This window comes from Mobula hypostoma, chromosome 7, assembly GCF_963921235.1.
Source record: "Mobula hypostoma chromosome 7, sMobHyp1.1, whole genome shotgun sequence".
Lineage (NCBI taxonomy): Eukaryota > Metazoa > Chordata > Chondrichthyes > Myliobatiformes > Myliobatidae > Mobula > Mobula hypostoma.
In genome coordinates this window covers 73,687,361-73,711,443 of record NC_086103.1, presented here as the reverse complement: position 1 = coordinate 73,711,443, position 24,083 = coordinate 73,687,361, and the positions used below count along the sequence as shown (strand labels likewise).

Genomic DNA, 24,083 nt, shown 5'->3' with positions numbered 1-24,083 from the left:
GATGTTAGGTGATCGCAACTCGGGTGGCCTAGGAATCTTTGGTGCTGTTGGGCTTTGGGAGAGGAATAAATCAGAGAAGTTCCATCCCAGATAAAAACCAGACATGGAGCTAGCTTGTTGGTGCTTGCTTTCTTGGCTCCCGGAAAGAATAGTCACTTTGAGGAGACATCTCGAGGCAACCAGTTCAGTGAAACAGTAACCCGAATGCACACCTCCCCTTCTGGGAGGTACTGGAGAGCAGCCAGCAAACTAAGCAGCACCCACTGTAGCAGGAGAGAAACTTGAAGAAAACTGAAAATAAAGATACAAATTACCAAATCAATATGTGTGATCATACTTCCAGATTATCAGGAAGAGGGAGCAGGTCTCTTCAGTCCAAAGATCTTTTTTTTAAATCAGTAAACTGACCTTTTTTACATAGTGATTTTTCTGAGGTAAAATTGGCCTGAAGGTTTGTGCACTTTGCAAGCATGAACCCCCCCATCCCCCGTAACTCTCCTAGAGTACTAAAGATATGCAAAGAATTCTCTCTTTATCAGCCTCTCGGAGGGTCACTGTGTTTTATAAATGACTATGTACTGTAGCAGAAAGCAAGTTGTCATTGTTGCGGAGAGGAGCCTGTATTGAAAAGGGTTAATCCTATTCTCCATAGATAGGACAAACGCTACCTTTTCTCCTTCTAGTGTGTGAAAGGATTGTAGTGCGGAGCTGGGGGGTAAGAGGAGGTGCCAGGGGATTGGAGCCACCCCTCTCTTTCAGCTCCCTTTAAGGGCTATTGTTAACTCAGAGTGCGTGAGAGATAGAACCTTCCAGCAAACAGTGGGTGTAACGCGAGAGCTGCTAATTGAGATTTCTAATGCTGCTGACCCCTTAAGGGCACAAGCTCTGGCGACTCTGACTCAGACAGCGTGGGGAGAGAGGGAGAGAGAGAGAGGGGGAGAGAGAGGGAGAGAGAGGGAGAGAGAGAGACGAGAGCAGGCAGCCAGCCTAGCCAGGCAGGCTGAGGAACTGCGCGCTCTGCATTAACTCCTGCGTACAGTGCTGAACACTTTCCACCGGCAGATCAGTCCTATTACCAGGACCAGAACGGCTTTAGACTCAGAAAAAGCGTTTTCTTCTGTGTTACAATTGTGTAAACATCCCTCCTCCCGCCAAGATCTTTCTGTTGTTTACTTTGGATTTAACTGAATAGAACATTCGTGACGGCCAAAGTATGCAGTCTGAAGGCTTCAAGGAACTGTTATCAGGTACCGCCGACTCCTGATTCTGCCAACGGTTTTCAGATTTCATTTGCAGTAGTGATACTTCTCCGGGATTGCTGGCACGGCCAAAGAGAGGGAAACTTTCTGGGAGCAAGCTGATCGAACCTTTCCTGGAGAGTTAGAAAGAGGGATTGGTAATTTCTTGGAGCTCGAACTCTTCCTGGTGTCACTGCCTCCGCCCCCGTGCAATGGTGGCATCAACGTCCCACTCACACAGGTGACTTCAGATGTGCTTGAGACTGTAACTCGTCCCGCCTGATGTAAGGACACCTGAAAGTTTTCCGGAAACTTTCATCTCGTCACGGCGTCCAGAGGGGGAGCGATAATTGTGGTGGGGTTTGATTGTGAATCGTCACACAGGTACCTTGATGGAGTGAGACTGTGTGGGATCGACCAACTTTTCTAAGCAAGCTCGGAGGTACTGCTTCAACAGTTTGTAATTGTCCTGGAATTGCTCAGCAACTTCTCGAAGAGGTAGACCGTGTTGAAGGTGTGTGTGTCTGTGTGTGTTTATACGTCCGTGTGTATATATTTGAGTGTCGTGTTTGTAAATGTATATACATCTGAGGAGACATGATGGCAGCATTATAAACTACAGAAGACAGTGTTGTATAACAGATTAAGATTGGCGAATGTGCCGTGCCTACATAATTCTCAAGGGTGCAACGATCATATGGAAAATCCAAAGGTTTTTTATATTCCTAATGTCTCTGTTCCCGATTACAGTTTTCCCCTCCTCCAATACTGGTCAGGGGAGCAAGTCCACCTCTTGAAGATTTGAGTTTTAAGTGTATAATAACAATTGGTGCTGTGTGGACAGGAATAGGCAAATTATATTGCCATAGTTTCGTGGTTTGGGGGCTGCTTGGTTTGGTCAAAGAAAGAAGAACAGGTCACAAAGTCCTCATTTTAGGCGCTTGTAAGAGATGTGTCATACAACACGATGACACGGCAAAGATCATGGCACAGTTTAAAGATCTAGATCGCAAACCTTTGCGATATCCATATCCGAAGTCAACTAAACTGGGTTTTAAGCAACAATTGTTTTTTTTACCTTAAAACTACACGACCCAAGCATGAAGTTATAAAAGCAGTATGACAGGCTGCTTTCCATCACCTGGTGGTTTGATGTACAGTACATCAAACCGGGATGTACAAGAAATCTAGAGACCGGACTGCATTAAATTGCAGCTGCTATGGGAGATCTGTGTGTCGGAAGACAGGTTAGAATTTACGGACTGTCCAAATAAAATGAATATTTATGCCTTGGAAATAAATGTAATTGCAGAAAAATTCCTACGAAATACAGCAAAATAATCCGCCTTCTGTCACTAAAATTAGTCTTTCAGAAAGTACAGATTTAGTTTGAAAGCACCGGATTTTAGTGATTCCGCAGCTCAAGGGTAGTTTGAATGGATTTGCAGGGTAGGGTTAGTTCTAACCAATAATCACAAAGCTGTTTTAGTGATCATAGTTCATTCATTCCAAGAGATCCTAACTTCATCCCGTAGTAATATCCTGTTATTTCCTGAATAATTCCAGTGTTTCTGCCTCCATAGTTTTACTTAGAAACTTACTTCACCAGTTAATTATTATTACGATTTCCTGCTATCAATCTTATGATTTTTTTGTTGCATCATGTGCAATTACTCTGATTACACCGAAATATAATTTCCTGGCTCTGCTTCCATCTCTATGACTAGTTTCTAGCTAGTAAAGTGCCTGTTTACCCTGCCTTCACAGTAATAATGCTTCCTCTCTGCACTTTTATCCCAAAAGCTATTATCTAGTAATTTGAATACTACTCCATGAATAGGTTTCATTGCAACATTCATTAAGTAATGCTGTTTCCATTCCCTGTGCTAATCTCCACTAAAATCTCAATAACTTGCTTGCATATATATTTCTCTTTCTAGCACGAGCTCATGAGTACTCAGATCTTGCTGCTTTCTAGTCTTGTTCTTGCAATAAACTATGAACCATCATGTTTCTGTTGGAGAGTTCCAAATCGGTTTTCAGAACTAGTACTATGAATGGGAATTATCAGTGTAGTTTCAAAAAAGTCATTGCCTTGCCTGGAAAAACTAATTCCATATGATCAGAATGAACTCTGAGATAGTTATCATTAAGAATTTAATGAGGAGGTGGATATAAATCAAAAGAGTCATATCCTTCAGACTATGAGCAGAAAATCAACTTCCTTAGAGGAAATGGATTGTCTCCATCAGAGGCCAGGCCGCTCCAGCTGGTGTTGAATGAAGTTTTTTCCAATGCATATTAATTGCTTTTTAAGCTACCTCCAGTGGAGAGGCAAATACAGCACTAGTTCTCTTATCTATGCTCCTGAGCAGTGTAGTGGGAGAGGCTGTTCCTGGTAAGGTTAGCCTGTGCTTTTCCAATTTGAAAATGACTTTTTAAATAACCAGATGGAGATAAAAAAAAATCCACTCATGGTTTTAGATGAGTACCTAATGCAAGCAATGACTGCCCTAAGATATGAGAGAAATACTTTGCACAATCTGTTTACTCTGCAGTTTTCAATAAAAACATAAAATGAGCTAATAAATTGGGTAAGCAATTGTTTTGGATGAAAGGTGAGGAGCCCTGCTGTCGATATTTGTGCATTACTTTGCACCATGAGGTTTATGTCTTGTTCATGTATTGTTTTTGTAGTTTACTCTCCCTTACACTGCCCATTTTCCCCCCCGACAACTCCCCCCCCATCCAAAGATTCTTCAAACTGTCTATTTATGGGCTGCCAGATCAGAAGTATCTTGTTTTTCATTTCGATTGTGGATGAGTAACTGTTCAGTTCCAGTGGTCTAAGCTAGGGATAGGGAATTTAGAGGTTTCTTGTTGCCAACTTCAGTTCCCTCAAACTCAGCCAGGATCACTTGTGAATGATGAGGAAATGATACCATAGCAAGGTGCTTTAGGACACCATTCATGTTGTCTTGAAGTTTAAGCTAATGTCTATTCATATTATACTGAATGTGGGGAATAGATGCACATTAGCCATATCACTTTACCATTTGTTTAAAATCGGAATACATTGCAAGCATCTTGTTAAAGTTTAAGTTTGATTCCATGTTAGCTCAAAAGCTAACATTTAATGCTTTTTCTTCAACTGTTCTGTTTGTAATCTGGTAACTGGGTAATGGTATTCACATTTAATCCAGTTGCAATCCCTTTGGTTTGCTTTATTTAGCTTGTATGTTTCTTCAAAATTGGAGCAATGTGGTTGAGTGATGAGCAAGAGATCAAGATGTAAGATCTAAGTGAGTAGTTTGTAACACTGTGGTGTGTGAATCTCCTCAGGCTGTTCTGCAAGACAGCTTGGCATTTACTGATCTGGCAGGATGAATCAGCTAGTGATTAGGAGCCTTGATATAACTGTTTTAAGTATGGGGTCAATGGTCTGACAGATGAGGAAAGCCATTTTAATGATTCCTACTGGCCCATTCCAAGAGATATAACTCCTTGATATTATAGAACCCAGTTGTTTCATGAATAATTCTAGGCTTGTTGCCACAACATTTTCTATTAGGAAATTTACTTCAGTTGTTAGTCAGTATTTGCATGAGGAAGTTGTACAAGTTAAATTGATGCCTTATGTTAACTTCATTTTGAGTATTTATGTTAATGGAGGGTAATATATATCCCTGTTTTCCAAGTGAATATAGGGATTAAACATTAATTCAAAAGTTTAACCATTATATGTTTTCCATTACTGGACAAATAATTCTGTTGCCTGCATAGCTTGCCCTGACTGATTGTGGACAGGGCAGGGAATTCAGAATGTTCTTTTTGTATGCTAATCTGAGGCCTATCCATGTTTTACACAGTGTATCAGCTTGGGTTCTGTTTATTTCACTGTTATCTGTGCCACCCTGGAGCCTGAATATCCAGGCACACTATGTTAATCTGAGTCTGTCTGTCGCATGCGTTCACTATACCCTCTCAGGGTCTCTCATGCTCACTCCTGTGTGTTAACATGCAGCTTATCTGCTTTCTCACTTAATATCTTGGGATCTGATTATCTTGCTGTACATGCGCCAGTCAGGCTGCCTGTCTACCATCCTTTGCTTAGGCACCATTTCATCAGCGTGATATAACACATTGAGAGTTAGCTTTCTGATGTGAAGCTCCAATTCTACATTCTTTTACATTTCCTATCAATTTTCTCCTATCTTACTTGAAGGCATTATCCTGCACACTATTCATGACCTATGCAACAATACTAGTAGAAGGCACTGCAAATGCCAAACTGTCTTCATCTGATAACATATTCCAGTTGATTGAAAGTACCTATTATTCTTCTAGAACATGGAAACCAGGTGCTGTATCTTTGCCTGACTGGGAATCAGTGCTTCGTATGTTCTGATCACTGACTGACTAAATACTGAACTGTCAAGTGTGGCAACAAATTGACTCCAGTGAAAATTGGTGTCAATGCCCACTTCACTGTGGTATATCTTTAGACAGAATAAAGCAGTAGGACATTGATTGTGGCAAGGAACCAGATTAAAATGCCCAATTGGGTGGTTATTAATTATTCAGCAGACAAGCTTACAAGAAAGGCCTTGGTCTTATTCCACTTGACACTTGGCAAATGTTAGGCAACTGACAAACCTAAGAGATAAACAATGAGCAGTGAGATATCTGAGCCAGAGGCTTTGGGATTTCAGGAGGGGTTTGAAGCAGTAAGTGGACGGCTGTGTTGGTTGAGAGGGGTGAGGGGAAGCCGGGTGGAGGAATTGTGCTCTGAACCATGTTGGAAAGTAAGAGGCTTCTTTGTCAACACTGTGATAGCAGCAGAATGAACAGATGGCCCTTGATAGCCAGACAAGTGAGAGCGGCCGAAAGAAGAATCACTCTCCTGTCTTGAGCAAAGCCCTTTCAGATCCCGAGTTTAAAACAACAGGAAGGGAGAGCAAGAGAAAGATGGACACGCTTTTTTTTTAGTGAACAGAGGGCCCGCTGTTAGTCAAGATTGGCTGCTTTCACAACTGTTTGCTGTTGTACTCCTAAGTTAAAGAAACTAATCAACCATACAGCATCTTTTCCTGTGATCTTAAGTTTGGAGGGGGGAGGGCAGTCAGGAGGTGAGGGGGTGGGGAATGGGAGGCAGGCACGTTGTTCCTTTCAATACCAGAGCTGACTCCATGAACCCATTACAATGTCCGAGTGAAATGTTCATTGTATATGATATTAGGGGCTTTTTAATAGGGGGAGGCGGCATCTATTTAACAAGCTGTAATAGACTGGCAGTCCTTTCTGCATTACTTTTGGGATGTGCCTGCTTTAACTAGTTTTTCTCCTCCACATTTTGATGGGATCATGTGCACTTGTCACTTTATAATAAAAGTTGATGCGCTGTTTCAACCACAACAGAACCAAAATCTTCCTTTGTTCACTGATAAGAACCTGACTGCAACCCCATGAGGAGTTGCATAGTGGGCAGATGTAGAAACTCAAGCTGATATTTCCTTACTGGATTCAAACATCTTTAATTATTCTTGAAGCCCAGATGGGATTTACTAATTTGGCAGAGATCAGTTAAGTGAACTTGAGATCTTCCCAGTGTATGCAGCTGAGTACCACACAGAGCAACAAGTTTGCCTATTAAATAATAGTGCAATAAAGTATCTTGTTAATGATATCATGCACGTTTTAAAAAGTTCCTTTATGGCATTAGTGCGCAGTATGGGGATTTATGCCATTTTGTGGCAGTTGCTTTATGAACTGAAGGTGTCAGTGCACATTGATCAAGAATTCTCTAAGACAATTAATTCTCTGTGCCAGCTGACAAATGACACTGGTAATGAGCAGTATACTAGTTAAACACAATGTGGGCACATCTTGGGGTTTAGGGACTTGTCTGTATGTTAGTTTGACATTTCCAGCTCTTATCAGTGCTTGGCTGCATAGCTGAATTAGCAAATATAGATATACAGTATATAAATTTAAAAGACATTGAGCAGCATGCTCTGACCTTGTTGAAAAACAAAGGATTAAACTTTATCATGATTTAGACTTATTTTGACTCATTTTGATCTTATTTCTTTTTTTAAACAAGAAGAGTAACAGAGCAAGTGGCTCAGATGGTGATATCATTAATGACAGTAGCACAGACCCAAAAGAAAAAAGCACATAAAAATATTCCAGTTATCAAATTTATGAAATGAACTTTGTACTAGGTTACTGAAGGTGAAATGATTAGAATTACAAGAAATAATGGGGGGTAAATTTGTACTTCCTGAATAGAAGTGTTCATCTCTTGAATGATTCTGTCTGCAGTTCGTTCGTTATGTGCCATGTCGTATGATATGGGCGATCATGGTTTTTCTGCGACCATGATTGCTCTCGGCAAATTTTCCTACAGAAGTGGTTTGCCATTGCCTTCTTCTGGGCAATGTTTTTACAAGATGGGTAACCCTAGCCATTATCAAAGCTCTTCAGAGATTGTCTGCCTGGCATCAGTGGTCGCATAACCAGGACTTATGATATGCACCAGCTGCTCATATGACCGTCCACCATCTGCTTCCATGGCTCATGTGACCCTGATTGGGAGTGCGGGGTGCGGGGGGGGGCAGGGGGCAAAGCAGGTGCTACACCTTGCCCAAGGGTGACCTGCAGTCTAAAGGAGGGAAGAAACACCTTATACCTCCTTTGGTAGAGATGTATCTCCACCCTTCCTCCCACCTGCTGCAGTGTGTAGGTCATACTTATAGCAGGCATCCAGACTCTTAAATTATACATTGAACAAAAGTTATCAGATGAATAAACTAGAGCCGAGAGAAATTGAAAAGTAGATTCTCAAATTTACTACCCTTCTTTACCTTTTTCCAGACCTTTTCTCCTCTGCTAGCCCCACAACCTCCAACTTTCATCCTATTAATTTCAGAAGAAAAAGTTAATGTGAGTTTTGTAAAAGATGGAGGATCTTCCAACCACGTATTCAGCCGGGACAGTGAGGTTGGAAAACTGTCCCTGAGCGTCAGCTGCTCGGGTTTTGTTTGGTTCAGTACGTCTTGCGGTTAAGATAAGTGGAGTGATCACTGATGCTCATAGGAGATATCAGACTTTCAGACATATCAGACTTTCTGATAATTTCCACTATCCATGCTCATACTTGGCATCCTCACAAAGCAACCAGCATCAAGAGGATTGGCTCTGAGGTAGAATGCTCTGATGCCTTCTGATATTAACCAGTTAAAGTCTGATGCCAGAAAGGTAAACAGAGATGTGAAATACCATGAACGCTTTAATGCTTTTCCTCTCTGTCTATGTATATATTTCTCTATATCTCTCTCTCTAGCTTCTACCCACAACTTCTCTAGATAACCACAGGTCATGGTTATAGACTACAGGAACAGTTGGATAGAACTATCACTCATACCCAATTGACAAGAGATGCCATTACTTAAGTTGGGTAAAGCACAATAATGCTACTAGCTGGCAGACTCCTAAATCTGGGGAGCTGTTATTTTGATCTAATTATTTTGTGTTCTCTTCTAGCCGGCATCCAGCAGCTCAAGAGCTTATATGCAGATCTTTGCCAACGACTGCACAGAACTGTTGAGGTACAAAAGGAAAGCTGCAGTGCCTTCACCATTCCATTCCACCAATGAATGCCCAGAGCTGCTGAGCTATCAAGATTTGGAAAGTTTGTAACTACTTCGAATTTCTACTAAAGGAAGAGGAATGAGCTACGTGCTGTGCAAACTGTGTCTCTGCGTGTTCACTCTCATTACGCTCACCGTGTCAAGGCCCACTGTATCACAATTGGAAGAAAAGAACTCACAGTTAGGTAAGGCCAACAGAATGGGATTAATTTGATACTGTAATGGAATGTAGGTGGAGTTGATCTTCAGAGCTCTCCCACTGGATCAATGGGTAGACTGTGGTATTATGCTAAACCTTAGACTAAGAAGGATGAATACAGCATTAAGTCTGAATGAGTTGGTTCTGAATCAAGTAATGCTCCTCTGCAGGCCAGTAAACTGGATGTCACACTTCCTCTGGCACCACAGCCCTTGTTTGCCCTTCACTGCTTCTTGCTGAATCTTTGCTGATTTTTGAACCTTTTTTTTGCTCTCTACCAGCCGTCTGCTTGGAGCCTTTTATTGAAATGAATTGACTTTATTACTTACATCCTTAATATATATATGAGGAGTAAAAATCTTCACGTTACATCTCAGTCTAAATGTGCAATGTGCAATTTATAGTAATTTATAATAAATATTATGTACAACAGGATAGTCAAGATAACATAGAAATACAGTTGTGTCAGCATGAGTTAATCAGTCTGATGACCTGGTGGAAGAAGCTGTCCCGGAGCCCGTTGGTCCTGGCTTTTATACTGTGGTACCGTTTCCCAGCTGGTAGCAGCTGGGGTGAATTGGGTCCCCAATGATCCTTCAGGCCCTTTTTACCCACCTGTCTTTGTAAATGTCCTGAATCATGGGAAGTTCACATCCACAGATGCGCTGGGCTGTCCGCACCACTCTCTGCAGGGTCCTGCGATTGAGGGAGGTACAGTTCCCATACCAGACAGTGATGCAGCCGGTCAGGATGCTCTCAATCATACCCCTTTGGAATGTTCTTAGGATTTGGGGACCATACCAAACTTCTTCAACCGTTTGAGGTGAAAGAGGCGCTGTTGTGCCTTTTTTACCACACAGGCGGTATGTACAGACCACGTGAGATCCTCTGTGATGTTTAAGATGAGGAACTTAAAGCTGTTCACCCTCCCAACGCCAGATCCATTGATGTCAATAGGGGCTAACCTGTCTCCATTCTTCCTATAGTCCACAACCAGTTCCTTTGTTTTTGCGACATTGAGGGAGAGGTTGTTTAATTTTGAAAGTTTAGCTGTATTAACCTTTTTGAGGATCTCACATGGGGAGGGAACTGTATTTAACTCCGGGAGTTTGTCAGAGCTGAGAGACAGGCCAGTTTGGCGCACTGCTTCGCGGAGTTTGCTCGACTCTGTGCTGGACTGAGGCCGTCTGAATCAGCTGCAGTGATGCTTGGCATTGTGAACTTCAGTTCTGAATGCTGCTTGCTTGTTTTATTGTTTGCACGATTTGTTTTTTCTCTCTCTGCTCACCGGGTGTTCGACAGTCTTTTGTCTTTAATGGGTTCCATTGGGGTTCTTTGTTTCATGGCTATGTGTAAGGTGACGAATCTCAAGGTTGTATGAAGTATGCATACTTTGATGATAAATGTACTTTCAACTTCTACTTCAGTAGTTGTAAGGGGCTAGCAACAGCTTTAGATCTCAGGGTAGGGAGGGCAATCATTCTCTCTGCACCAGCACTTGTGACTCCAGTCTTGTGAACTTTCTATGCTTTGCTTTTCCGATGTCTCTGACCCTTCTCTGTTCATTAGCCCCAAACATCTATATGGAATGGTCACTTGGCTGAGGCATTTGGAGCCATTGTGGCCTGTGCAGTTAACTCAGGATGGGAGTTTCTTCTTCAGGGCAGAGGGACTAATAAAGAAAATTTAGCTGTGTTCACCGCTCACTGTAAAATGCAGCATAGAAACAGATCCTTCAGCCATCCATCCATCCACACCATCTATTGACCACCCAATAACATAAATTTTACACAAAATCAACATTTTGTTCTCCCCACATTTTCTACAACTTCCAACAAATTCTCCCTTTCACATCTTCACTTTGTACACCAGAAACAATTTATACAGGCCAATTAACCTACAGACTGAGACTCTCAGTTTTTGAGATGGGAGGAATTGGAGCAACTCATGTTATTACAAGGAGAATGTGCCTTCCCTCCCCGCAACCTCTCCATTGGCCCCCTCTCGCCAACTCCCTCCCCCACTCCCTCTGCATCCCCCACTCCCCTACCTCACGCCCCCACCTCCCCCTCTACCTCCCACACCCCTCCATCCCTCTGTTATTTTTCTATCCTGAAATTATCTGCCTTCCCACCTGCTTTTCTGCAAATACTGGCAGCCTGTTTTCGGGCACCGGTGACATTTCAATAATTTGCCTAAGTGACTATTTTCACAAGCAATCCTGTTACTGCTGGCCTATTGCACCATGACCTGTGCCCTGTTCTGCACTCGCCTGACAACTACACATTCATTTCCACCTGTAGTCAATAGATTGCAACCAGGAAATTGAACTCCCCTCTATGACCAATGAGCCGATCGTAGCAATACCACCTCCAGTCTGACTTAAAATTAACCAGCATGCATGCCATGATTGAAAATTTTAGGAGTGAAGATAATGTTGCTATTTTGGGTCTGCTGGTCAAGATTTCTACCTTTAACCTGTTGTTCTACACCTAGCCACCAAAAGCTCTAACAATGCACTTTCAGAGGTTCTTATTTAAAATTATGGCTAAACACTTAAAATGTCAATGGATATATTCTAAAAAGTTACTGTAAAAATGTGCTGTCTCTAAAAACAGAATCTCATAAATGAAATGGATTCGTTAGAAAAGAGCCTTGTAGTTTCTAAGATATGTGGGTAGTAATATTCAAATATTTTCTGTGTGTCGAAGGTTAAATGGAGGTATCTGGGATGTGGTGCGGTTACAGAGGGATTTTTCTGCGTGAGATCTCATTAGACTGGCTCACACGCTGCCCCCGAAGTCTCATCCCAGAGAGAGGCTTTTGTCCAGATAAATGTGCACTGTAATCTAGCCTGCCTTTGAGTGGTGGCCCATTTATTGTCCCTGGGAACTGTGTACATTTGTGTATAAAGAGCACCCGCTCAGGCTCAATTCTGCGTGTCACTCTATCCTTCAATATTCTGGGCTCTAATGTGAGGATGGTGGCCCCAGGCCAAATCCTATGAAGGAAAGGGGTGGCAGTGGGGAGGGGGGAGGGAAAAGAAGCGAGCCTGCCACTCGGGAAAGGACAATCCAGCTCCCCTCCCCACTGCTGTCCGCGGCACCAGAAACAGAAGCTGTCAGTTTATTATGAATGGAGTGAACATCTCATACATAGCAGCCTAGACGAGGCGTGGAGTTCACACGGCCTGCAAGCAACTCTGCTCTGCTCCTCTTGAATGGAGGGCCAAGGAGCTTGGCTAATTTTCAGGAATATTTAATTGTTGCAGACATAGAGGCAATTAAGGAATGCCTGTTTAATGAATAGCTGGCTTTTCTTTTTGGTCACAGAAGAACTATCTCTGTCTGTCTCTCCATCCTTCCTCACCTTGAGGTGTACTGCATGACTTGCTTTTGGAATCGTGTAAAACTCAGTTCAATTACTTTATTAGTGCAAACTTTCACTGTACACTTCCTAGCTACTCTTTTTTAAAATTTTTAATCTGTTTGATGTGAAGGATGTCAGTAGGCTGTCAAACTTTTGTTATGCAGATTTCATTGGATTAAGCTAATTTGTATTGCTTGCTTCAATTGCACTTCGTGCTCTAATTGGTAAAAGGACTACCAAGCTATATCTAATGATCAAATGTGCATGAAAACATTTATGTCCTTTATAGTCCATATAGAATTTGCCTATAACATGTGCAATTTTACATTCTTGTGTACATAAGGCTCATATGACTTCAGTGTTGTATGTTCCGCATCTCGGTGATAACATTGCTGTTTACAAGTTCAATAGTCCCCTTGCCTACGGAATGTGTTTGAGAGTGACCACCTGAGCATTTGGGCATTCAGTTATTAATAGCAATGCATAATTTGTTCTCCCAATGAAAAGCAAAGTTCAGTTATAGATCCAGTCACTCTAGACTTGAATAACAAATCTGCAGCAGTAAGACAAGAAGTGAACTTGTGCGAAATGAGACTTGTATCCTGTTACATAGGAAAGGGTTGAATCGGGGTTGTCGGGGGTTCCTGGGCAGTGCAGCTCGAAGGGTCGGAAGGTGATTATTAAGAAGGTATTATCAGGCAAAGTCACATTTGAGATGGTTGTTATCATTTTAGCCTTGTAATGGGTCGCAGAAGTACACCCTGATTATGTACTTTTGTGCTCTGGTGTGTACTCCGTTTTGACATCTATTAAAACAGGTATTTCAAATTATAGGCCGGACGGTCTTGGCATCAGACAACTTCTGTTGAGGTTGCAGGGTCTAGACTTGTGTGTCAGTTCTTATGGGTCCCTGCACACATCGGGGTTGCAGGAAACAAGGTGGCAGACGTTCCAGCCAAGCAGTCACTTAAAATTAAAGATATAAATGCAGTGGTGCCTTTGCATAGAGGGGAGGTGAAAGCCACAATTAGAAAGTCTGTTAGGTCACTGTGGCCACAAGGTTGGGATAAGGAAAAGAAAGGACAGCATTTACATAAAACGGTGAAAACTCAACTGAAAGATGGGTTTAAAATGACAGAAGATGTTATAATTTAATGTTTACGTATTAAACATACTGGGCTGAATAATTCCTTGTACAGATTTAAAATGCATGATGTGGGCATTTGTTAGGAGTGCATTTGTCAAGAAACATTGCAGCATATTTTGTTTGAATGCAGTTCCTACAAAGTACATCTAATTACTAAAGTGAGATCTGTGGGACAGACACAGTTTCACATGGAAAGTTTGTTAGGATATCACTGCCATCATAATGTATATAAGTGTGTATTTGACTTTCTGAAAATCATTAGACTTGTTGATATTATTTGGGTTTTTTTGAGGGGGAATTTAGTGGGTATACGTCCTGTCTCTTTGCTCCACACATCAGCTGAGTAGGTGGCGGTACTGCACCTTATGTTGACCTGCCAACCGCCATCAAGATTTACAAGAAGTGGACGGCGGTGGCAAGGGCTAAGGGGGAACCTCCAGACACTGGTACCCAGGCAGCTGAAGGCATAGTTAGCAGGGGTGGGGCAATTAGCCCAAACAATATCACAAAGGTGGGCAGACTGAGAGACTGACATGGGGTGAAGATCAGGTGGGGCCAGGAGTGACCAAGGGGCCATATTGACGGTGGAGCTTTGTCCTTGCAAGTACTTGCTACAATGAAATACTTCTAAAGAAACGGGGCAACAACGCTGTAGGAAAACACCACACACAAACTGAGAATAGCAAGAAACCTTAAATAGCAATATGACAGAACTTCTATGCTTCACCTCAAAATAGTGCTAGGTATCCATCCATAACATTTGACCCTGAGGCATGAATCATGGCTCACACTTGTCCCATAAACGGACTACAAAACCGGAACTAACCAGAACTCTACTTATGGTATTAATGGACACAGCTCAGACACAAAGTTAATTGCATCAACCGGTTCTTTGAAAGAATGATAGTTAAAGTTATAATTTTATAGTCTGCAAAAAGCAGTGACTAAACCAGGATCAACACAAAGTGTGAGGGGGGTAAGGAGGTCAGTGGAAGGCCTTGTCTACACAGGTGGTAAGTGAAGATTAAAAGTTGTTTACAGAGTGCGGTAGGAGGTAATGAGAGAATGGGCTAATTAATAATGCAACATCATTCAAGAGCAACATAGAGTAAGATTCCTGGGGGAAAAAAAGCAGCCCAAATTCCTCCTTTAGCAAATGAAAGATTATTGTGGAATTAGCACCATTTTAACTCGCTTGAAAAGAGCTCTTCTGGTGAATCAGGATAAACACTTCCTTGCACTGCCAGATGTCCAAGAAAATATTAAAGTAATTGTGTTTTCAGATGTTGTGAGGTTTTCTTGTGTTGTTTACTAAGCACTTATTTAATGCTAGTCCACTTCTGTTGTAAGGATGAACTCTTACTAGATTGTGGCATTTAGTGACTCCAGACCTCAGATATGACTCAGAGGTATAATAAACCAATTTATTCCTCTGCTCAATCAAAATACCATTTGCTTGTTTTCAAATACTCTAGATAGTTCAAGTTAATTGGAAAACTGCAAAAACTTCCCTGAATTAATGTACTGAGGAGGTCAAACCTGGGAATCATCTGGTCTGCATTCCTTTAGTGCTATCAGCAGGTTGTTCTGTTGACCCAGCTGATCTTTAATTAAAATATCCTCATGCTCCAGGATGTTCAATCAAGGCATGGGAACATTAAATAAATGCAAGAAATTGGTAGGAGGCAGACAGAAACACAAGCTGCCCTCACATTGTAATAAACGTCTTATCTCTGTGACAGTGTAGATACAGTTTACCAAGTGTACAAGGGCGAAATCACTTTATAAGATAAATTCCTCTCCCAGCAATCCTTTTGCTTATGGGACCTCAGGCCTAAATGTCACAGATCATTTCTCCAAAAAGATCCAAAAAATGAGTACTTCAGCCACTAAAGGCAAGCCCACAAGTCTTGTGTTTTGTTGCATTAGAGCCAGTGTAGAACATGAAGGCTGGTGGTTCAGCAAGGTAGTGCACATTGAAGACAATGAATAGAGAAGTGTTATATTCCGCCTGATGTCCTGATGCAGGGTCTCGGTCCGAAACGTCGACTGTTTATTCTTTTCCATCCCCGACCTGCTGAGTTCCCCAGCATTTTGTGTGTGTTGCTTAGTTTTCCAGCATCTGCAGATTTTCTTGTTTTTGTTGTATTTCTGGTGTTTACTTGTCAGGAAAATAATTCTGAAATGAGTAACAATAACTATTACAAGAAATCAATTACAGCATCACTGTATTGGATGCCTCATTGCAGATGTTAAAATTAACGGAGTAGACAACTCCATTTGGATTTGTATTCTTGTAAGTAAACTTAACTTGAGTAAAATAATTATCATAAAGAAACCTCATGATAGTGGGGGCAACGAGGGACCACGAAGTTGGAGATTAACCAATTTTACGATGACCCCAATGTACGGTAGTGAGCAAATACTATTGCCCAGCAAGGGTTCACATTGAATACTATTCTGCTTTACACATTTGGTTTCTTTTTAATATTTGCTAACTTATTTAACTCTCTTCAATTCCAAGTTCTTCCTTGTAGTAAGGATTAGAGGTGTTTCAATTATCAATCTGAAATGGAGCCCTTTGTCTCTGTGTGTCTGCATGTGTCTGTCCCCCCCCCCCTTTCTCTCTCTGTCCAGCAAACCCAGCATTTCAGAGCAAGATCTATCTCTGATTGGCAAGTTAAAACGCATAAAGGGCAAGTTGCATTTTATTCATTATTTTAAATAGCAGGCTGCATCTCTTTAACACAGCTGGAGATAAATAACATCTTAATAAGTTTCTTCATCTATCATGGTTGGAAGATGAAATAGCTTTGTCTGCTTCCCAGTGTGGGACTCGTCTCTGTGGAGGAATGAGGGAATTCCAGGCCAGTGCCTATGGAGAAAGGCAGTCTGGCTTCTAGCCTTGTGTTTGTTGTTGCCATGCTCCCAGAGGGCGAGGATTAACACTTTGTGACCCAGGATTGTCCTGTGTTTGCGACCAGCTGGGACAGTAGGCACAGTAAAGGCAATGGTGCCTGATAGAGAAACTGAGACCAGTTGTAGCTTTTAATTTAAGGTGAAGTAAATGCAGTAGGCAAGGGTAATGCAGCAGCTACCAAAAGGAAATTGGAAAAGCAATTTCTTGAATATTTCAGGAAGGAAGCAGCATTTGAATCTATACAGCAAAAGGCAGTATCGTTGCAGGAAAAAGATGGACAATTGTGAAGATCAAGAATGTTTCTAAATTACAAGACCGGGTATACAGTATATACATGAAGGCTTTTCTTACAATGAATTAATTACTTTTTTTAAAACTTCTCTACTCCACAAAGCATTGACGTGGTTAGAGCTGCATTTCCTACTTTATCTATTTGAAGTCCTTGGCAGAGTGGCAACAGATCATATGACTGAAGGATATTCCAGCATGGCAAAATTCAGCCCTCCTCCTGAATTGGATAAATACTTCACAGAAATCAATGTGGAGCCCATTCAATATATATTAGATTGCTTTCATTAGGCTACTGACACGAATTTTCACAGCTGTACCATCGACGATGGGGGCATTGTGAGGAATGCTGATTCATCCGTTGTTAATTTGATTGTTCTCTTCCAGTAAGATGGTAGTGTGCTGTGATGTAGCAGTCATTTTGGGTCCAGTCGAAGGTGTATTTGTTTGGCTTGTATGTCTTTTTTTTTATGATTGTAAATTACTGCTGAATACTAAGAACATCAAGTTCTGCAGGACCATCCAATCAGCAAGTTGCTCAATAGCGATGATGCTGAACTTGCTGCATACCGCTGTTGTGTTGTCACCTGAACTTGGCGTGTACTTTTGGGGAGTGCGCGGTGCAGCGGCTGAATTGGACATTTTTATTCTGATCGCAAGACCCTGCTGGACACTGGTAATGTCTGACTCGCTGATTCACTGGTGAGATTGACGGCGGGGGAACTGCATTGCTTGGTTGTGCCAAGGACTAAGTCGAGGTCACGGGGCAGGCGAGGAGATACCAAGGCAGTGTGGGAGAGCCCCTGTAGGACGGGCTGGAATCTGTACTTGGGTTGGGGTGGTGGGGAGGTGGGGGGGTGCTCCTTCTGTCAGTGCTGCCCCCCATTGTTCGCTCAGTGGAAGAACAAGCTGGATCAGGACAATTTACCATTGATTCCACAGTCATGCCACTCAGGGACTTGGCTATATTATTTTTTGTTCTTTGTGACTATGTTTTTCTGAATCACAACCATATGTGCTGTTTGTGCTATGCATTGTGTGCTGCTGGTATTGTATTTTACACCCTGGCCCTGGAGGAAAACTGTTTCATTTAGCTATATTCATGTACAGTTGAATAATAATTAAACTTGAACTTGATCTGTTAAACCATTTAGTCTATTCATACTGTACAATTAACTTCATACTAAGATCCATCAACATTGTTCAATGTGTAGTTCATTGAGAACAGTGGCACAGGTAGACAGCATGGCGATAAAGGTGTTCAGCTTGTTGGCCAGTCAGGGCATTGAGCACAAGAGTTAAGGACATTATGTTGCAGTTGTGTGAGTTGCTGGGGGGGCCACCCTGGAAGTGCTGACCACCCGTTATGGGAAAGCTATGGTAAACTGGAAAGAATGCAGAAAGGATGTACAAGGATTTTGCCTAGACTGGAGGGCCTGATGCCGGCCCCCTAGGCCTGCGTTGACGTAGTAGTAGTAGTAGTGGAGGGCCTGAGTTATAGGCAGAGATTGAGCAGGCTAGGTCTGTATTCCTTGGAGCACAGGACAATGAGGATCTGCTTATGGAAATGTGGGTAGTAATAGTCTTTTCCCCAGGGTAGGGGAGTATAGAACTAGGAGGTAAAGATTTGGGGTGAGGAGGAAAGATTTAAAAGGGGCCTGAGGGGCAGCTTTTTAATGCAGAGGGTGGTGAATATGTGGAACAAGGTGCCAGAAATAATGGTTGAAACAGATATAACAGTATCATTTAAGAAGCACTTGGATAGGTACACGGAGGGGTCCATGGAAGGGTGAGACTTAGAGGGATATGGGCCAAGTTCAGGAAATTGGGACTATGGTCAACATGGATGCCTTGGGATGAATGGTCAGTGTCTGTGCTCAGTTGCTCTGGGGCCCTAAACTCTAATGATAAGATGGACTGTTTAGTTTAATGCGTTGCTTTCTTCGGTATTGAGGGAGTGCTGACTTGTATCTTTCAAATGTAACATTAAACCCAGGAAAATATGCTCTCAGCTATATTGTGAAGATTCCATTGTGCTCCATAAATAGGGCGCCATGGTGGTGTGGTGGTTAGTGTTTCACTAAAACAGCTTGGGGGGTGGGATTTCAGGGTTCAATCCCAGCGTCCTCTCTAAGGGGCCTCTGTACGTATTCCCCATGGAACGTGTGGGTCTTCTCCGGGTCCATCGGTTTTCTCCCACACTCCAAAGACATACCTGATGGGTCAATTGGTTTGTAAATTGTCCCATGATTAAGTTGGGGTTTAATTGGGGCTATCAGGGAGGCCAGACGGTGAGGCTTGGAGACTGCAATGGCATATTCCTTGCTGTATCTCTAAATAATATCAAATAAAAAATATTTGTATCTTTTTCACCATGAAATTTTGACAAAAGATGCAAAATATTGCATTGGTATAAATTGGCTGTAAGTAGAAGGAACTGTTAACCCTTCGATCATTGTCCTTTACTAGCAAACACAAAGCTTAGACATTTCAAGGGGGAAAATTATAAAATAATTAGATGTTAAATTTTTTAATATATCAATAGTTTGCAACATGGCAGAGTGAAACTGGACATATTCAATCAACAGATTAAGTTAAACGTTCCTGAGCCTGAAGAGGTCGGATTGGTCTTGTGTTGATAATTTCCACAGTATTAGATGATAATTAAGATGTAAATTCAAGGCCTGGCTTTCCCTGTAACTAGCCATTGAGCTAGTCATGTTGCTAATAGCTATGATAAAGGTACTTTGCCATTTACAGAAAACATAACGCAGAGCGACATAAAGTGACCAGCACCTTCTAAAGGGCTGCAAATTCTTAATCCCTGCATTTACTGGTTGATTTGCTCGACGATAATGGTGACGATAATTGCTCGACTATGGTTATTTTCCAGCAATTTATCCGTGGGCAGAGGAAGCACTCAATACCAAGATTAAAGGCCTTTTTCAAAAGGTTAACACCTTTTTAAACATATATTGTAAAAGCCTCACCAAAAACGTAATTCACTAAACATCAGATTAAATGTGTAAAAAAATATTTCTAGTGCCTAATCTCCCTATTGTACTTTGAAACGGTCTACCATGGTTGCTTGATATAAACCAAATCAATAAAATGACAGAAAGATTACACTCTGAAGTCAGTTACAATTAAATAAGTCTTTTACTCTTTTTAACTCTGAGAGAAGGGGCTGTTGTTTTTTTTTGTTTGCGTCAGTTTTTAGCTTTGGGTCCAGTTTGTTATGTCTCTTTTCCTATTATTTATTTTCAATGGTTGATCTTTTCCTGCAGTTTGAGCTATCTGCTGATTTGCACAGAATGTAACCAAGATGTGACTTCTGGTCACTTTGAAGCCACACCCTCAAGTATTCCAGCCAAAGGCATTGACTTTAAGCTCTGTCAGAGGTTGACATGTTTGTCAATGGAGTTGTCAGGCTTCCCGGTGAGTGACCGCCTTTCCCCTCACCCCCGAGCTCCTCTAAGACACCTGCAGAGCCTCAGCCTCTTACTGCACCCCATCCTATGGAGTATTGTACTTTTGTCCTTGTCACTGTTGGGTTGTTGGCTAAGGTTGAAAGGTCATGCCTCAGCAAGCAGCAAATCATTCCTTGTTGTCTTCCCATGTCAGGTATTGGGTCATGACCCTAGTGGAAGTTGATGGGGGCGGGGAGGTGGGATGCCTGATGATGAGAAAGACATTGATTTTTGACAAAAAAGACACTGCTCTATCAAACACAATTGAAGGGATTATTCTTTCTTTGACCACAGCTGTGTATAAAATGTTAGTGTATAGGATCGCTTCAGAATGAGTATCATGAACCTTTTATTTTTGGAAAGGCATTAAATACTAGAGTATAATTGTTGCAGGGTAAGACTACCCTACATGTTTAACATCTCACTCACTGTGGAATATGCATTGAAGTGTGCTGGTATGGACATTGATATCTTTGTGTTATCAAATCACTGTTTGGAGAAGTCAATGGGAAATTGGTTTCATTTAAATGAATGCCTGTGCTGACACAATTGAAGGAAGGCACTTACTTTGTGGCCATTTCCCCCCAAGAAAAATGAGGTTATTACTACTATTAAAAATGCCACAGAATGTTACATCACACAAGTCAGCTATTCAAACTGATACATTTGTGAAGTCACTGTTTAATATGGAATTCTACGTCCAAGGGCTGCGTGGGGTCATTGCTGAGTATACTTGAGACAGAAGCCAATACAGTAGATTTTTGGATACGAAGGGATGATTGCATGTAATTGGGACTTTTGAGAAAGTGAATGATGGTTCAGGCATGAGGTCTACGCTTGCTTCTATCTACATCTTATTTTCTGAAACCCTTATCTTGCTAGGTCATAATTTTCATCAGTGAACAGCTATCTGATGCTCTTTGAAAGAGAATGTTGGTCCACATTTTAATTTGTGTCAACAAAATTACTGATATATTTTGTACCAATTATTTTAAATTTGTCCTCTTATGTTGCCATCTCATTAATACTTATTTGAAATGACTGATACTAGTTTTGTAGAGTGAATGTATTGATCAGTGACTGTACGTTGTCCCTTCTCCATTTGGTAATAGAGGACTTAATTTTTCGAGTATTTTTTGGTATGCAGATAGTTTATTCCTCTATAACATGGGGACAAAATTGAGAAGTGATGAATACTGATCTGAACGTGTTATTTGAATGCATGCAGTATACAGAATAAAAGATAATAGAGCGATGGAAGCAGAATGAGGCCATTCAGCCCATCAGGTCTACTCCGACAAGGTAGATGATCCTGTCACGTAATTAGACCCTGGCAGGTATGCCATTGTGGGGATACTGAAAGAAGATCAAAGTTGGGAGCATAACATCCAAGGATATACCTTGTATTGAAAGGACAGGCAGGTAGGCAGAGGGAATGGCATGGCTCTGTTGGTAAAAAATGAAATCAAATCCTTCGAAAGAAGTGACATAGGATCAGTAAATGTGTAATCCTTGTGGGTAGAGTTAAGAAACTGCATAGCTAGGGTGCCTAAAACCTTTGCTCAGTACTGTGGTGGCTTTATGTATTGCACTGTACAAAAAATCAACAAATTTCATGACATACATGAGTGATGATAAACCTGATTCTGATATGAGTCTCTACTGTGGACTGAGTGGGAAAGGGGGCAGAGAGAGGATTGGGAAAAGGGGAAGGAGTGAGAAGCACCAGTAAGACATTCTGTAATCAATTGTATGGAATCAAATAGCCTTTCCTGGAGTCTCAGGATTGGTTGTGTCTGCACCCTCACTACCACTGACCTCTGTCACTCCTTCTCTGCCACCCCTCCCACAGTAGTCCACCCTTGTCATTCCTAACATCCTATGCTCCTGCCAGATTTACAAGCTCGCTCTCCACTCCTCGATGACAAATACCATATTGTGCAAAAGTCTTAGACACCCTAGCTATATCAATATCTATTATATGTAATAAGGACAATGTAAGATTAGTCATGGGGGAATTCAATATGCAGGTAGATTAGGGAAAATCAGATTGGTGCTGGATCTCAAGGGATGGTATTTGTAGAATGCCCATAAAATATTTGTTTAGAGCAGGAGAAAGGCAATTCTGAATTGGATGATGGGTAATGAACAAGATTTGATTTGGGAGCTTAAGGTAAAGGAACTTGGGAGACAAGGATCATAATATGACAGGATTCGCCCTGCAGTTTGAGAAGCAGAAGATAAAGTCAATGTATTAGTATTACAGCGGAGTAAAGGGGTATGAGAGAGGAGCTGGTCAAAGTTGATTGGAAGAGGACACTAGCAGGGATGATGGCAGAGTAGCAATGGCTGGAGTTTTCAGGGGAAATTCAGAAGACAGGATAGATACATCCCAAAGATGAAGTATTCTAAAGGGAGGATGAGGCAAATGTGGGTGACAATGTAAGTCAAAGACAGCATAAAATCAAAAGAGGGGGCACGTAATATAGCAAAAAAATAGTGAGAAAGTGGAGATTGGGAAGCTTTTAAAAATCAATAGAAAGTAACTAAAAGACAAATGGAGAGGAAAAAATGCAATATGCAGGCAAGCCAGCCAATTATATCAACAAGGACACCAAAAGATTTTTCAGGTATATGAAGGATAAAAGAGAGACAAAGTGTATCTTGGATTTCCGGAAGATGATGCTGGAGAGGTAGTAATGGCAGACAAAGAATGATGAAGGAACTTAATAAATATTTTTAACATCAGTCTTCACTGAGGAAGACACTAGCAGTATGCTAGGAATTTGAAGGTGTCAGGAGAGAAGGTGAGGGTAGTTGCTATTACTGAGGAGAAGGTGGTTGTGAAGCTGAACGGTAGAGAACTCACCTGGACCAGATGGGCTATACCCCAGTGTTCTGAAAGAGATAGCTGAAAAGATGGTGGAGGCATTAGTAATGATCTTTCAAGAAGCACTAGATTCTGGAATGGTTTCGGAGGCTGGAAATTTGCAAATGTCTCTCCACTCTTTAAAAAGGGAGGGTGACAGATTAAAGGAAATTATAGGCAGCTAGCCTGACCAGTGGTTGGGAAGATGTTAGAGTCCGTTTTTTAAAGATAAGGTTTCAGGGTACTTGGAGGCGCATGATAAAGCAGGCCAGAGTCAGCATTGTTTCCTTCAGAGGAAATCTTACCGAACAAATCTGTTGAAATTCTTTGAGGAAATAACAGGCAGGATAGACAAAGGATAACCAGTGGATATTGTTTACTTGGATTTTCAGAAGAGCTTTTGACAAGGTACTGCACATGAGTCTGATTAACAAGAGCTCATGTTATTACAGGAAAGATTCACGCATGGATAGAAGATTGGCGGGCTGGCAGGAGAGAAAGAGTCAGATTAAAGTGGGCCTATTCTGGTTGGCTGCTGGTGACTAGTGGTGTTCTGCAGGGGTTAGTATTGAGATCACTTCTTTTTATGGTATACAGTATGTAAATGGTTTGGATAACAGAGTTGATAGCTTTGTGGCCAGGTTTGCAGACAATATAAAGATAGACGGAGGGGCAGGTAGGGTTGAGGAAGCAGGAAGTCTGCAGAAGGACTTGGACAGATTGGGAGAATGGGCAAGAAAGTGGCAGATGCAATCTAGTGTAGGGAAGTGGCCATGCACTTTGGTAGAAGGAATAAAGGTGTAGACTATTTTCTAATCAGGGAAAAAAAACCAAATATCTGAGGTGCAAAGGAACTTGGGAGTCCTTGTGAAGGATTTCTGAAGGTTAACTTGCAGGTTGAGTCGGTGTAAGGAAGGCAAATGCAATGTCA

General features: G+C 41.7%; 1 protein-coding gene across 3 annotated transcripts in view; it reads left to right on the top strand.

Moving 5' to 3' along the window:
- Window positions 1-735: 735 nt before the first annotated feature.
- LOC134349385 (fibroblast growth factor receptor 4-like) overlaps window positions 736-24,083 on the top strand; it is a 59,532-nt gene continuing 36,184 nt past the window's right edge. Inside the window, exons 1-2 of one of the 3 annotated variants that reach the window (XM_063053604.1) lie at window positions 736-1,680; window positions 8,784-9,075. In XM_063053604.1, coding sequence (XP_062909674.1) covers window positions 8,970-9,075 — 106 coding nt within the window. In that variant the 5' untranslated portion in view covers window positions 736-1,680; window positions 8,784-8,969. Of the gene's footprint in view, window positions 1,753-8,783; window positions 9,076-24,083 lie in introns of all 3 variants that reach the window. The other 2 variants (XM_063053603.1, XM_063053602.1) reach the window with 2 other exon arrangements.